General features: G+C 39.4%; 2 protein-coding genes across 6 annotated transcripts; both read left to right on the top strand.

The window, feature by feature from the left end:
- Positions 1–498: 498 nt before the first annotated feature.
- Positions 499–5785, top strand: rab5aa (RAB5A, member RAS oncogene family, a). Of its 2 annotated transcripts, none has more exons than XM_079484651.1 (6): positions 499–655; positions 2340–2574; positions 2757–2908; positions 3154–3276; positions 3361–3454; positions 4449–5785. In XM_079484651.1, exons 2-6 carry the CDS (start codon positions 2409–2411, stop codon positions 4562–4564), a joined length of 651 nt encoding a protein of 216 aa, XP_079340777.1. In that variant the 5' UTR covers positions 499–655; positions 2340–2408; the 3' UTR covers positions 4565–5785. The 2 variants fall into 2 exon arrangements, with proteins under 2 accessions (XP_079340777.1, XP_079340778.1); XM_079484652.1 differs by having other exon boundaries at positions 513–655; positions 1959–2574.
- Positions 5786–6650: 865 nt separating this feature from the next.
- On the top strand, positions 6651–14997 carry kat2b (K(lysine) acetyltransferase 2B). 4 transcript variants are annotated; one of them, XM_079484375.1, is made up of 19 exons: positions 6651–6978; positions 7747–7885; positions 7980–8125; positions 8415–8501; positions 8817–8998; positions 9533–9724; positions 9811–9908; positions 10020–10145; positions 11245–11390; positions 11481–11689; positions 11865–11991; positions 12078–12188; positions 12569–12712; positions 12800–12914; positions 13326–13356; positions 13464–13527; positions 13619–13703; positions 13804–13976; positions 14105–14997. In XM_079484375.1, the coding sequence occupies exons 1-19, from the start codon at positions 6778–6780 to the stop codon at positions 14117–14119; spliced, it is 2391 nt and encodes a 796-aa protein (XP_079340501.1). In that variant the 5' UTR covers positions 6651–6777; the 3' UTR covers positions 14120–14997. The 4 variants fall into 4 exon arrangements, 3 of the variants coding, with proteins under 3 accessions (XP_079340501.1, XP_079340500.1, XP_079340502.1); XR_013788129.1 differs by lacking the exon at positions 14105–14997 and having other exon boundaries at positions 13326–13362; XM_079484374.1 differs by having other exon boundaries at positions 13804–14124.
- Positions 14998–15006: the final 9 nt, after the last annotated feature.

The raw sequence follows: 15006 nt of genomic DNA, 5'->3' as shown, positions 1-15006 counted from the left end.
TTCTAGTGGCTTTTCCATTGAAGCTCTCAACTACAGTAGAAGCATTTACAACTATAACTGCTGTGTTAAAAATACAGTGTTCATGCGCCATCTGTTGGTTTATGCTAGAACTACACGTCAGTAAAAAACTTGTGCAATAAACAGGGGCCGGATTCAACAACATGGCATGTTTTCCCTTGAGAAATTCTTGAGAAGGATCATTTTTACGAACGTCCTATAGTTTATCTTAAGAACAATCTTATATTTTGTCGTAAGAAAAGTTGTTAGTCTAGATTGTAGTTTGAACGTCAAATGTATATATAAATATAACACAAACTGAAATTCTCATACATATAACTCCAAACAAATATCCACTGTTTTTAATATTCTGAATATTGAATTCTGAATACACCAAATATTCTGTCTCATACTGACGACACCCCCTGAGGAAATACGTCATTGCGGGGCGGAAATGTCATCCGACGTGGCATGAGGGGCGGAAACGCTTGTTTGTGTTTTGGTTCTAAAGGGGAAGTTGCGAGCGAAAAAAAGGAGGAGACTTGATCGGGGTTGGTAAAATTCCCATCAACCGACCCCAATAATAAGGAGAACCTCTCTTGAATTTAGCACCCCTTCGTCGCAAATCGGTTTACGCGACATTTCAGCTGGCATTCAGGTAAAAAGAGACCGAATACGTCCGCCAATCGTGTCGTTTTTTGCTTTGGCGTATCCCTCAAGCTAGTTAACGTTAGCCACTTTAGCTCGCTATATTTCGTCAAAAATGTCACAGGCCCCTTCCCCTAATTCTGCTCACGGGAGTGAGTCAAACTGATTTCTTTAGTCTAACAGACTTTTTTAAATCATTCTGGTTCATCAGAGGTGTAACTGTATACTTGCCCAGTCGTGTTTGTTTAGTTGCAGGTTATGTCGGAATTGGAGTTGGTAAAAGCAGGGTGGACTGAAAGTGAAATTACGAGCCGAGATATTACTCTATTTCTTTTTGTTAAACTGTTGACTTTATAATGTCATTTTTATGATAGTTTAGCGATGATCACTGTCATTTAAGAGGCTGTTATATGAAATGATGTGGGTTGTGTTCTAGCTTGTGTGTTGGTTTGACGCTCAAGGGTGTGTTAAAAAATAGAGGATTTGTTGAAGCTGGGTGACAGAAAGCATAATGTCAACAAGCTGCTTTTTCGCTTTATGGAATGCTATGTTGTTGGCTATACATGCGTATTTTGGGTGGATGATTCATGGACAGGAGGACTGTGTGGCAAACTTCAACACGAAAATCGCGGGTTTGTTTTTGTGTGTTATCTCCAGGCCTGTCATTACAATTGGTCAGCATTGTGACCACCAGCAATTGTGTGAAACATCTCACCGGCAATGTGACTTTTGCCTTGTCATGATGACTTGATTCATAAGCTGTGCTTTTTTGTGCTTTGTAATCTTAAGTGTTTTGCTTTTGCCCATAATTATTTGGATAAATGCATATCATGGATTATATACTACACCAGACATACTCACACTAGGCCTGATGTTAAAGAGTTGCTTCATTTCTTCAGATATGAAGAAAGATAAAGATCTGGTTGTTCTTTGTGTGAATCTGAGTCCGTGCACTTCTTAGTTTCTCATGAAGGAAGATGAGCTTCTCATGATGCAACATCACACCATCAGTTATATCGCCGGACACGCAAGCGTTAGGGGTCTGGTTTTGCTATCTCCTGTTTCACAACAGCAGTAATGGTGCTCCTCTGACAGAGAAAGTGCTGTTTAAGGCCTGAGGTCAATGCCACAATGACAAATGTCATGAATTCCTTCCATTTTTAGATTGTATAATCCAGTCTTGTGTCCCAGGTATTGCTGAGGGATTTAATTGGAATGTGACATTTTCTTTCCTGGATTTTTTTTGTATCAGTTTCTGTTGAAATGTAGCAATTTGCAATTTTTATGCTAAAGTGTTTGTTTTGATTGCTTAGTCAGGACATTCTGTGCCTTAAGGAGTTACCATGACAACAGACATCATTTTTAATGCTAGGATTTCAGCGATGTTAGGCTATTTCAAATAAAAGGGGAGTATTTAATGTTTTAATACATAAAAATCAGCTCAATGTTGCAAAACATAACTACAACTAACAATATTCTAAGTTTAGCGTGAAACCATTTTATAATTGAAAGACTAAAAGTACTTTGAGTCAGCATTTGTTATTTTTGCCCTAATATCAAGATGAGCCATTTGTTGTAAGAAAGCTCTTAATATATAAAAAACAGGAAGACATAATCTGTCTCTATAATCAACATGAAAATGCTGTGTTTTTCATTTCTCTTTTTTTGGTCACGTTACGTGTCGTGCTGCATAGCCAGTACTGGAACAGCTCTCGGTGTGTGTGTGAGACCACCTAAAGGAGACGGGGTGATTGACAACTGTCATGGCCAATAGGGGAGGAGCAACACGTCCCAACGGGTCCAACACGGGCAATAAGATCTGCCAGTTTAAACTGGTCTTGCTAGGAGAGTCTGCTGTGGGGAAGTCCAGCCTTGTACTGCGCTTTGTCAAGGGCCAGTTTCACGAGTTTCAGGAGAGCACAATAGGAGGTAAGAGGATTTGTCTTCAAAATGGTATTTTAGCGTCTTTTCTTATGTACATGTTCTTATATCTCAAAAGGAAATCATGGGTTTGATTTCCGGGCACCCACATATTGATAAAAATGTCTAGGTTGAAATCACTGAAGGTATAGATGCATCACGAAATGTTCTCGCATCTCTCTGGCTTCCAGCGGCCTTCCTAACACAGACAGTGTGCTTGGATGACACAACGGTAAAGTTTGAAATATGGGACACGGCCGGACAGGAGCGCTACCACAGTTTGGCCCCCATGTACTACAGAGGTGCCCAGGCTGCCATTGTAGTTTATGACATCACCAATGAGGTAAGTGTGTTTGAATACATTACAACCGACCTTTAAAGTCCCAGTGAAATAAAAAATGACAATCAAATCGCAGAGATAGACTAAATCTACGCCACTATTTTTCTCATTAGAGATTCCATTTCAGTCGGAAATGTGTCAAAATACGGAAGTAAAAACGATCGTATCTTCCGGTTCACAGCAACTTTATGCAACTCTGTCGTGTTAAAGTTGTAATAATAATTATTGTGCCTTTCTTTATCTTCCAGGAGTCGTTTGCGAGAGCAAAAAACTGGGTTAAGGAGCTTCAGAGGCAGGCCAGCCCAAACATTGTTATTGCACTATCTGGAAACAAGGCTGACCTTGCCAACAAGAGAGCTGTGGATTTCCAGGTATACGTGACATCATGAAGGCATCAAGCTAAGAGACTCCTGGGCCTGGTTGTGTTCTTCATCTGTGTTGTTTTATTTCTGCAGGATGCTCAGTCATATGCAGATGACAACAGTTTGCTGTTCATGGAGACATCAGCAAAGACTTCTATGAACGTGAATGAGATCTTCATGGCTATTGGTGAGGTTTAACAAAAGCCACATAGTAGCCCATGTAGCTTCTTACATTTCAGATGAAGTAGTTCTTTGTATTTTCTTTTAACATAATGATCATATGTAGGGTTCAGCGATGTATACCAAATTGGCATCAGACGATGTCTACAGTGAAACGTTGCGATTGACTAAGACGTTGTCCTGCGGCGTAACAAAGTGAGGCACGTAAGCGTGAGCTGCGCAGAGACACGTCTTCATTATACAGCATGAGCTGGCCAGTTATAAATTCAGGCGTGTGTCCACCTTTTTCACAATTCGCGAAATTACCCATTATGCCTTGCGTATGCGCGTAGGGTTGATGCTTAAGACCTTCGGTTCGCCGCTTGATCTCATTAGTTAGCATTACCAATTTAGCTTGAAAGCTTTAAAACGGACGTTATAATACTTTTTGTCATTTGTCAGCATAATGTCAAAGAGCAGTGTCTAAGTTATTTCACAGGGGCATTACGGGCATGAGTTTTCAACCTAGACTGTAAAAAAACAACTTTGTTTCTCACCATAAGAAGTTGGACAGCGACATCTACTGGGATGGTGACATTAAACTCCAGGCACATTTGATATATTGTTTTATGTATGTAGACTTCAGTGTGACTAGTTCTGGTATGTCATGTAGCGATACAGCTGCTGTGTTGTTGAATGGCCTTTATTTATAGAGCTACAATGCTGACTTGGCCAAACAAACACTTAAATACATACATTACATACAAAATACTTTTAAAAAGTGTGTACTTCGGCTGCGCAGACACGCATCTTTATTAATCGCGGGCTGCAGAAACTGCGCATTCTCTTTACACAGCGCGAGCTTCACAGTTATAAAGTCAGCCCAGTCTTGTCTTATATGAAACATTTGTTGTAATCACAATGCCTGCTCAACATAGACATGTCTGTCAGCCCATCCATAATTCCAAGTTTAAAGAGTGTCAAAGCTTTATATTAAGTGTTCATTTGTTGTTTCTCCTCAGCGAAAAGATTGCCTAAGAGTGAGCCCCAAGCTCCCGGAACCAACAGTGGGCGAAGTAGGGGCGTGGACCTCACAGAGACAGCCCAGCCTGCCAAGGCTCCTTGCTGCAGCAACTAATGCAAAACACCCCCCCCCCCCCCCCACCACCAAACTCTTGCTACTGCGACAACTAACGCAAAGTCCCGCCCTTCAACTCGGGTTTGACTAACTAATGAAATGCCTCTGCTTTCCCAATTTCGACAACTCTCTTACGCTGTAACAAAAGCTCTGCCCCGCCCATATATCTGCGGCGTTTTTGTTTAGTTGTTATTTCTGTAAAGACCCAGGCTCGTACTTAAGATTACGACATGCCTTGTGTCCAAACTGTAAAATATGCTTGTCACAAATATCCATTAGAAATTCTCCACATGCCATTTGCCTGGACAAACGGGGTGTGGCCTCCACAAAGGTTCTGCACCTGCGCTGTCACAATTCAGAACTCTGCTGTCTTGGTTTCCTTTTCTCAGTTCTGTTTTCATCTTTCTTATGATTTAGTTTGGTAGAAATTAACTTTACAGAATAACGGATGCATGTATCACTACAAAGCTTAAAAGAGGTCAATCAAAAAGTTTTAACTCAAAGGCACACATGGTGAGAGAGGATAATATGTAAAAGCCCCGCCCTTTGCTCCACCCCATCTTGTCTTTTGGCCCAAACTGATTCTCAATGTCCCAGCAGCTCTGTTCAGTGGCAGACTGCCCACTTCCTGAGGCTGTGCTGCCAACAACAAGCCCACCTCCTTAACCGTACACACACAGATAGATCTAAGATCCTGCCCCCTTGTTATTCTCTCACCGGTTAGCAAGCCTTCACGTTTTTTTAAGCATTATTGGCCCCGTCCTTACAAATGAGTAAGTGTGTGGCTGCACTTGCATACAAAAGCCTACACAAAGGACATGTTGTTCATTTATTTGGAAAACATGCACAATTCTCTATACACGTTTAGTACATTCCCCTGTGCAAATATGCACCAGACCGGACACATTCACAATTTTCTTCTTCAGTTTTATTTCCTACTTCATGCCTTGCACTAATCTTTGGTCTTGATATTATCTCTTGCAAGTACAGCCAGAGTGATATAAATATATATATAAATAATTTACTGTAAATAGGGTGTTGCAATGTATTCGTCTTTCCCATTTACTGTTGCAGGACTAATGCTTGATAGGGAGTTAGATAATCATTAAAATTGTACAGTAACCAGGAATTGCTTTGATAGGGGTTTGGAGTTATGTTTCTTTTTCACAACAGTGGTTAAATTATAATCAATGGTGGTCTTATAAAATGTACGTAGTGTTATTAACAAAAAATGTTCTTGCTTTTCTTTAGTGGTCTGTATTGTAATTTCTATAAGAAGCAAAAACAATGTTTTTGTCTTTGGTAAAACTAACAGTGTACATGTCAAAAGATTATAATGGTTCTTCCTCTGCTTTTTCCAGTATCGAACAACACACCCACCCACTTTTAACATTCTCTCCGTCTTCTACTTTTTAGGATACTGGTACAACATAAATTCGCTGCTACATTAAACTTTTATGTCTTTTTTAAGCATTCCCATTTGAAATATAAAAATGCATTTACCTAAATATAACTGTTAATGTATCAAATAAATTTCTTATAAATGGTATTGATAATATTTTGTGTTTAGAAGGCCAAATTAACTTCACAGTGCATATTTCAAATAAACGTGTAATAGCCTTAATGGTTACTTATGAGTAAAAGTTTTCATGAGTTTTTTCATGAAGCAATATTGCTGGTCTTATTTAGTTGTAATAACAGAAAGGTGTTTTTACTCTTTTGCGATCACCTAGGTTACGTTGATTTTGCTGATGGGATGTGTATCAACATATCAAAAGGTTTATAAAGAAAAGAAATGTGAAAAAACTAACACTTTAAGAGGGAGTTTAGTGCTAAATCCATGTATCAGTTCACTGAACTTTAGGAGTAAACATTAACAGAATGCTGTTTGTATGACATTCATATTACTTACTACCCAAAATAGGCTATATAGAATTTGAGCATTTAATCTGCATATGAAAATGTCATTTTCACCCTTTGAAACGATTTGACCTTGAAAGGCTCGTCCAGAATGATGGCATATTCGTACCCCGCTCCCAATCATAACGGGATATTCATTATGTGCCTCCCCTAGCGGAGACGAGGCGGATTTACAATGTCAAATGAAAAAGCAGGGATGAACGCCATGTCTGATCCCGCTGTTGAGGGCTAACGAGAGCGAACACTTCATCGAGGATTCGAGTCGGAGCGCATAATCAGACTCGACCTCCGAGATGTCGGAGAGCGCGGGGATTCCTCAGGGCTCCCCGGCGGTGGGCGCGGCGGGCTCGGCTCCGGCAGCGCCGGGAGTCGGCGGAACCGAATGTTCAGGCGCCGCGGTCGGTTCTGCACGTATCGCCGTGAAGAAGGCGCAGCTCCGCTCCTCCCCGCGCCCGAAGAAACTGGAGAAACTCGGCGTATATTCCTCGTGCAAGGTACGTTGTGAAAACACATCACGCGTGTTTGCAGTGCAAACCGAATGATCTCGTATTTAGGTTGTTTACCCGATAAATGACACCGATCGAGTGTAAATGGTTATCTACTTTACCTACTCTAGAATTTGCAAGCGCAGCACAAAAGCTTTTGCCTCGTCCTTTATTCTTGTAAATCGCAAATGCGTGTGTTTTATGCAATGTCCAGTTAAACGTATGCATAGCATTATGCAGGACAATGTAGAAAATAACTCATTTCCGTAATCTACACAGATAATACCGCTGTGTTATCTCCGTAGTGGGTAAAGATGACGTGAACATGGGCACTCTTGGCGGGTCGTCATTTTCATGTCTTTGAAGTAAACATGCGCACTTGTGGCGAGTTTAGTTGGTGAAGTCAATCTAAAGTCTCGAAGAGAGTTTGGCTCGAATCTCAAGTTTATTTCTCGAGAGGCGAGAGCGGCGTCTTTGTTTTGACAGGATGACAGCTGTGGAGGGGGCGGGGTCTGTCGTGGGGAGGCGTTGCCTAGGTTCTACTTCTTTAAACAGTCTCCAGAAAAGGCTTTTTTTTTTAAATACAGTATTAGATTAAATTGGAGATTTTTTAAAATATGAATGTAAGAAAAAAACATTTTGAAGTATTTAAGTTTTATAAACATACATGTGTATTTAACAAGTTTTACAACTTTTGGATGCGGCACTCAAAACTGTCGCCGAATATTACGATGTAATGCATAACATTATAATTTTTGTTGTTTTGTTTTCCCATAGGCCGAAGGAGCTTGCAAATGCAATGGCTGGAAGAATCAAAATCCACCACCAACTCCGCCCCCTCCCACCCCACCCAGAGCTGAGCAGCCAATAGCTGTTAACCTAATGGAGCCTTGCAGAAGCTGCAGCCACACCCTCGGTAATTGTTCTCTTTATGTTAAAACGCTCCTGTAATGCATTCCCGCAATTTATGATGTGCACTTTTTAAAATTTAAATTCTTCTTTTTGGCCAGGTGACCATGTTACGCACCTGGAGAATGTGTCGGAAGAAGAGATGAACAGGCTGCTTGGAATTGTACTGGATGTGGAATATTTGTACACATGTGTCCATAAAGAGGAGGATCCTGACACTAAACAAGTTTACTTCTCTCTCTTTAAAGTGAGTTAGAGCGTACGCTGGGCAGATTGGGCACATGCTGCGACACGCTGTGCAGTGGAGTTCTCTGTGGTCTGCCGTGTCACCCGGCCAAAAGCACATTAAAATCCTGTTTTGCGTCAACTTACTGTGTCTTGTGTCTATGATAATAGCTTCTACGTATGAATTAATCATTACTTCCGGTTTACAAGAAACATTATTTTGAATGTTCACATAGTACAGATGTTTTTCATAGTGTTAAATTGTCTTATTGTGCTTGCTCATCTATCGACATGTGGTCCATATTTCTTAGTTGCTGAGGAAATGCATCCTGCAGATGGGAAGGCCAGTGGTGGAGGCTCTGGAAAGTCCGCCTTTTGAAAAACCAAGCATTGAACAGGTAACCAATCAAGTCGTTGTAATAAAACGTGAGTTGAAATAAACTTTAAATTTAGAGAAAGTAAAAGAATCTGTATGTAATGCACAAGTGAAGACATTCCCTTTAATAGTTTTCGACCAGACATGAATTCCACCTGATTAGATACATCTGTGTCATTATAATGTTAAAATAAATACAAACATACGCCCAAGCTTCTTTTCGTTTACATAATGAATACATTAAGAGTTTAGCTTTCAATTGTAATTTTTCTGTCGCATGCAAATTCCTAACATACTTGTTTAATGGCACTCGTTTATTGTATTGTTTGTATTGCAGGGCGTGAATAACTTTGTGCAGTACAAGTTTAGCCACCTACCATCTAAGGAGAGGCAAACCATCGTGGAGCTCGCGAAGATGTTCCTCAACCAGATTAACTACTGGCAGCTAGAGACGCCCTCACAACGGAGACAAAGAGCGCCAGATGATGATGTAGCTGGTTATAAAGTCAATTACACAAGGTGACTTAAAGGGACAGTTCACCCAAAAATCATCATTTACTCACCCTCTTGATATTTCAAACCTGTATACGATTCTTTGTTCCGATGAACACAGAGAAAGATCGTTTGAAGAGAAATCATCCACTACCATAGTAGAAAAATATTTATTTTTGTTATGATTACACAAAATTTGATATTTTGAAGAATTTAGGAAAACAAACTTGCTTCTATGATGCCATTTATACCATTTAAGTTTTTCTACTATGGTAGTCAATGATGTCCTGGAACTGAAAATTAAAAAAATTCTTCTGAGTATCTTTCTCTGTGTTCATATGAAATTAAATTAGGGTGAGTAAATGATGACAGAATTTTCATCTTTGGGTGACCTATCCCCTTAAAATGAGGATCTGATGGTTTTTGAGTTGAAGGTCACTTAACCTCAATAAAAGCTAGACATTCAGTCATTTGCTTAACCCAACAGAAAGACTGTTTTTCTGGCTCCTGTTTGCTTGCTGTTTAATACTGACATTGAAATGTGTGTGTGTGTGTGTGCAGGTGGCTGTGCTATTGTAATGTGCCCCAGTTTTGTGACAGTCTTCCTCGATACGAGGCCACGCAGATTTTCGGACGCACTTTTCTCCGCTCCGTATTCACTGTTATGAGGAAACAGCTGCTGGAACAGGCCAGGCAGGAGAAAGACAAACTGGCACCCGAGAAGCGCACGCTCATTCTCACACATTTCCCTAAGTAAGCAAAAATACACAGTCACATGAAAATCCCCCAAAATGAGACAGATGTTATGATATTTATGTGAACGCTTGTGCCGTGCGCAGGTTTCTGTCTATGCTGGAGGAGGAGGTGTATAGTGTCAATTCACCCATCTGGAGTGAAAACTTCATGGTTGGTTTATCAGGTGAACAGATTCCCACAGGTGATTTAAACAATTCAGATTGCAAAATTCACCCTTGTTTGTGAATTTATAAACATGTTTCACTTCTTGGTTGGGGTTAGATTTGAATATGTTTTTTTTTCCTCTGATCAGTGATCAGTGCTCCGCCTGTGATCCGCCCCCTGTTCTATACCAGCAGTCCCGCCCCTGTGGAGCTGCCAGGAGGATGCAGCGTAAGCCCGGCCCGGAAACCAGCATCCGCTCTGGAGACCAATCCAGGTACCAATCAACAACTTATTAGGTAACACTTCACAATAAGGTTGTATTTGTTAAAGGTCCAGTGTGTAATTTTTTGGCGGATCTATTATCAGAATTGCAATAGGCTTTAAAATACATAACTATGTCTTCAGAGGTGTAGAAAGACCTTACATAATGAAGCGTTATGTATTTATTATCTTAGAATGAGCTATTTCTAGTTAAATACACTGCGGGTCCCCTTGCATAGAATTCGCCATGTTGTTTCTACAGTAGCCCTAAATGGACAAACTTCTCTACAGAGAGTCTTAGTGCTGTGTCAGCCACCGTAGTGCTTCCAAATGGAGGTGAGCTGTGGGTTGCAATTCACAACCACGCCACTAGATGCCACTAACTTTCATACACTGGACTGTATTTCATTGTTAGCTAATGCATTAACTAATGTCAACATATAACCTTATTGCACGTGTTACTGCTTATTATACATTTTCATATAGAAAAACACAATGTGCTTTATTTAGTCATGAACATTTTTACTAGTTTGCCAAGCCTATTAAAGTGTAGCTTAGCAACTTGCAATTGCAATAGTTCATTCATTCTTTATTATATTGGCAAAAACAACACAATATGTATTTTTCGATTTTCTTAGCTAAAAGGGCTAGTTCACCAAAAATGAAAATTCTGTCATCATTTACTCACCCTCACGTTGTTTCAAACCAGTGCACATTTCTTTGAAAGATATTTGTAAGAATGCTAGCAATTTTCAGTTCTGGGACATCATCCGCTACCATAGTAGGGAAAAATGCTGTTTATTTTTTGTTCTGTTAAACTGAGGGAAAAAAACTTTGACCACCATTTCATTTATCCTACTATGGTAGTCAATGATGTCCCATAACTGAAAATTGCAAACATTATTCCAAATATCTCAAAGTCATTTATACAGGTATGAAAATTACACGTGGGTGAGTAATAGATTGATTTTGGGGAGAACTATCACTTTAAGGCTGAGGCTTTTTAGGCATTATGTTAAGCCACAGCAATACCCTGAATAAATCTTTACGTCAATAACTCAATAATCTTTATTCGATGTGACATTACGCATGTTTATGGTGTGTACATACAGTAGGTGTAGAAAAACGAAAGCCTTCAGAGCCTTTATCTCATCACGGTGATAGCAAACGACCACGTGTTGTCGGTGACATTCCAATGGAACTTATTAATGAAGTCATGTCCACCATCACAGACCCTACTGCCATGCTGGGACCAGAGGTAAACGCAGAGAGATTTTTGTTTAAGAAATCATTTTCTAGGCTACCTAATATTGTAATGTTCAATCAAAGTGTCTTTCTTTCCGTTTAGACCAGTCTCCTGTCAGCCCATTCTGCACGTGATGAAGCTGCTCGGTCAGAGGAGAGACGTGGTGTCATCGAGTTCCATGTCATTGGAAACTCCCTCAACCAGAAGCCCACTAAGAAAATCCTCATGTGGCTTGTTGGCCTGCAGAACGTCTTCTCTCACCAGCTTCCTCGCATGCCTAAAGAATACATCACACGTCTCGTCTTTGACCCGTACGTTTGTTACTGATCACTTTACATTATTTAAAGGTACTTTGTAATCACCTCATAAAGTCATATGCTTGCTGGATCGAGTCTGTAACTAATGCTGGAGGTTCTTAACTTTGAGTTTGATGCCTCCTGACTGGACCACATTGTTATGAGTCAGTCTGCTTTCTCTTAAACACAGGAAGCACAAGACTCTCTCTCTTATTAAAGATGGTCGTGTCATTGGGGGAATCTGCTTTCGCATGTTTCCAACTCAGGGCTTCACTGAGATCGTGTTCTGTGCCGTCACTTCCAACGAACAAGTCAAGGTGTGTCATCTGATCTGCTTCCATATTTATCCGACATTCTCGTTCTTCGCGTTCCTTGCTTGAACATTTGAAATGTTGTTTTTCAGGGTTATGGAACTCACCTCATGAATCATCTGAAGGAATATCACATTAAGCATGAAATTCTCAACTTTCTCACCTATGCTGATGAGTATGCCATTGGCTACTTCAAGAAACAGGTCAGTGCTTTTTTATGACCAAATGAGATAAAATGGGGTTTAAATAACATGAGAATACAGTAGAATGTTAAAGGGATAGTTCACTCAAATATAAAAACACTGTGTTACAAAACTGGGTATTACTCTTTCATCTGTGAAACACAAAAGAAAATATTTTGAGAAATGGTTTTGTCCAAATACTAGAAGTCAATGGGGACAACATTGTTTGCTTACCAACCTTCTTCAAAATATCTTCTTTTGTGTTCTGCAGAGGAAAGAAAGTCATACAGGTAAATGATGAAAGAATTGATCATTTTTGAGTGAACTACGCCTTCATTGTGCCTTTAAGATATCTAATAAAATGTTATCAACATATGTTCATACCTACCTTTTCATGTCAGGGATTCTCTAAGGATATTAAAGTGCCGAAGTCTAAGTACGTGGGCTACATTAAAGACTATGAGGGGGCTACGCTGATGGGCTGTGAACTCAATCCTAGCATCCCTTACACTGAGTTCTCTGTCATCATAAAGAAACAGAAAGAGGTGTGTACAGTATGTGTGTATGAGGCATGTACAGTTGACTAACTGTGTTACTATTCATGATTTTATTATCATTTCAACTTCTTACAGATCATTAAGAAGCTTATAGAGCGCAAGCAAGCGCAGATTCGTAAAGTTTACCCTGGCTTGTCCTGTTTCAAGGAAGGAGTTCGGCAGATTGCCATTGAGAGCATTCCAGGAATCCGTACGTCTCGGTTTCTATGCTTTGTATCAAATAAATAATAAACATATATAAATAATAAAAAATAAACAATTTAAACACTTTTTAGAGACGGCTTCAGCTGCAACAACATATATATAAATGTTAAGTGACCCAGACTTAACTTCTGCTAGACCTCCAAAAGGAATCATAAACTGTTGAATAGATTTAATTTACAATTATTATTAATATAAAATAAATGTATATATTTTAGCCAAACACAGACCAGAAGTTAACTTTGGGCCATGCGCATGCATCCGATAAAACCCTTTATACACAACGTTTTTGTTCTTCAAGAGACTGTATCCATTTCTGCTTCTCAGCTTATTTTGGCGATTCATTTTTGTGTTTTTTAAGATTTTGTCCTATATTTAATCTATTTCTGTGTTTACACAGGTGAGACGGGCTGGAAACCTTTGGGGAAAAGGTAAATGTGTGTATCTACTACACAACACATTAAAACTAAACAATGAGTGATGTCATTTTGTGTTTAGTTGTGTTTAAAAAAAAGTGTATGGGGCTTTTTCTTTGCAGCAAAGAGCTGAAGGATCCAGATCAATTGTATGGTAGCTTAAAGAACATTTTACAGCAGGTCAAGGTAAAGCATTTCTGCACAACGCCATGTTTCAAAACCAATATACTGAAATGTAAAAAATAGAAACAATACTCTTTGTTTCTAAACATTACAGTCACACCAGAACGCATGGCCCTTCATGGAACCTGTAAAGAAGAATGATGCACCTGGTTATTACCAAGTCATCCGGTTTCCAATGGGTATGTTATGTTTGCACATAATGCATTAAATATATTTTGACCATAATTGGCTACATTTGGAATAGGTCTCACAACTATTATTGGGGGTTTGTCCGTGTAGATCTAAAGACGATGAGTGAGCGCCTAAAGAGTCGCTACTACACGACGCGGAAACTGTTCATGGCCGACATGCAGCGGATATTCACTAACTGTCGCGAGTACAACCCTCCTGAAAGCGAGTACTACAAATGTGCCAACCTACTGGAGAAATTCTTTTACACCAAGATCAAAGAGGTGGGCCTCATTGACAAGTAGTCTTACTGGCAAGTAGACACTTTCCCTCTTGCCATCCCTTTTATCTCTACCTCTTTTTCTCGATCCTTATCGTGTATCTCATTTTTATCCTTCTGCGTTCGTCCTAGAAAAAGGAAAGCTGATGATGTCATTGATGTGTGTGTGTTGACTTCACCATGCGTGAACATTTCTGTCTTAAATGTTTCTTCGGCCAAAATCTGAACATTGTGAAACAGTTTTGCTCGAGTGTTTGTATGTTTGGCTGGATGCATTTGGTGTGCATGTGTACAAATGTGTGTGAATAATAGAGAGAACTTGTTTATATAGATACATTTTATGAAATCTGTATATTTTATATAGTAAGAAAGGGCGTAGAGATGCCCGACAAGCAAGAAAAATTACTCTAATGTTGTACCTTCAAACTGCACTTTTTATTTAACCTAAAGATATGTGGAAAATTACATTCATAAGAAGAAAATTTCTAATCATAAAATTGCACGTTTGTACCAGAGTGTAATGTGGCGTACTGAGGATCATTCCCAGGAGAACACTTCTTAATATGCTTTATAAAGATAAGGCTATACTTGTAATGAGAAAGCTCACCCTTTGTAAGCAAGGATTACCTGCAACGGCTAGTACAATTGTTCTTTTCTAAAATGTTTGTATTTTTAAAAACTTAAAATGAGAGGGACTTTGTACTACATTTGGGGGCATAAAGCTATTTTAGGGTCTTTGTACCTATTTTCTAGAATGCTTAAAAGTTTAGAGCAACTAATGTGAAAGAAATGTCTACTTTTGTGTTAAGACTGTTTCATTACAGAGCAATGTTGCACAAACTGCACATTTTTTTGTCTTGCACTTTTTAGATACAAACTGTGTAAAATCAAAACAATGTCACAAATGTCCTTTTTGTTGTATTACCCTTGCAGAATATTTTAGCTGTTTAAATGCCAGCTTACGTTGGCAGGTTCTCGCTGTTTTAAGTATGTTATTCAGCACTTAATACAATTTCTGCTTAACGAAAACATGC

This window comes from Barbatula barbatula, assembly GCF_947034865.1.
Source record: "Barbatula barbatula genome assembly, chromosome: 21".
NCBI lineage: Eukaryota > Metazoa > Chordata > Actinopteri > Cypriniformes > Nemacheilidae > Barbatula > Barbatula barbatula.
The sequence above is the reverse complement of the archived record's forward strand: the minus strand, read 5'-3'. Positions and strand labels throughout refer to the sequence as shown.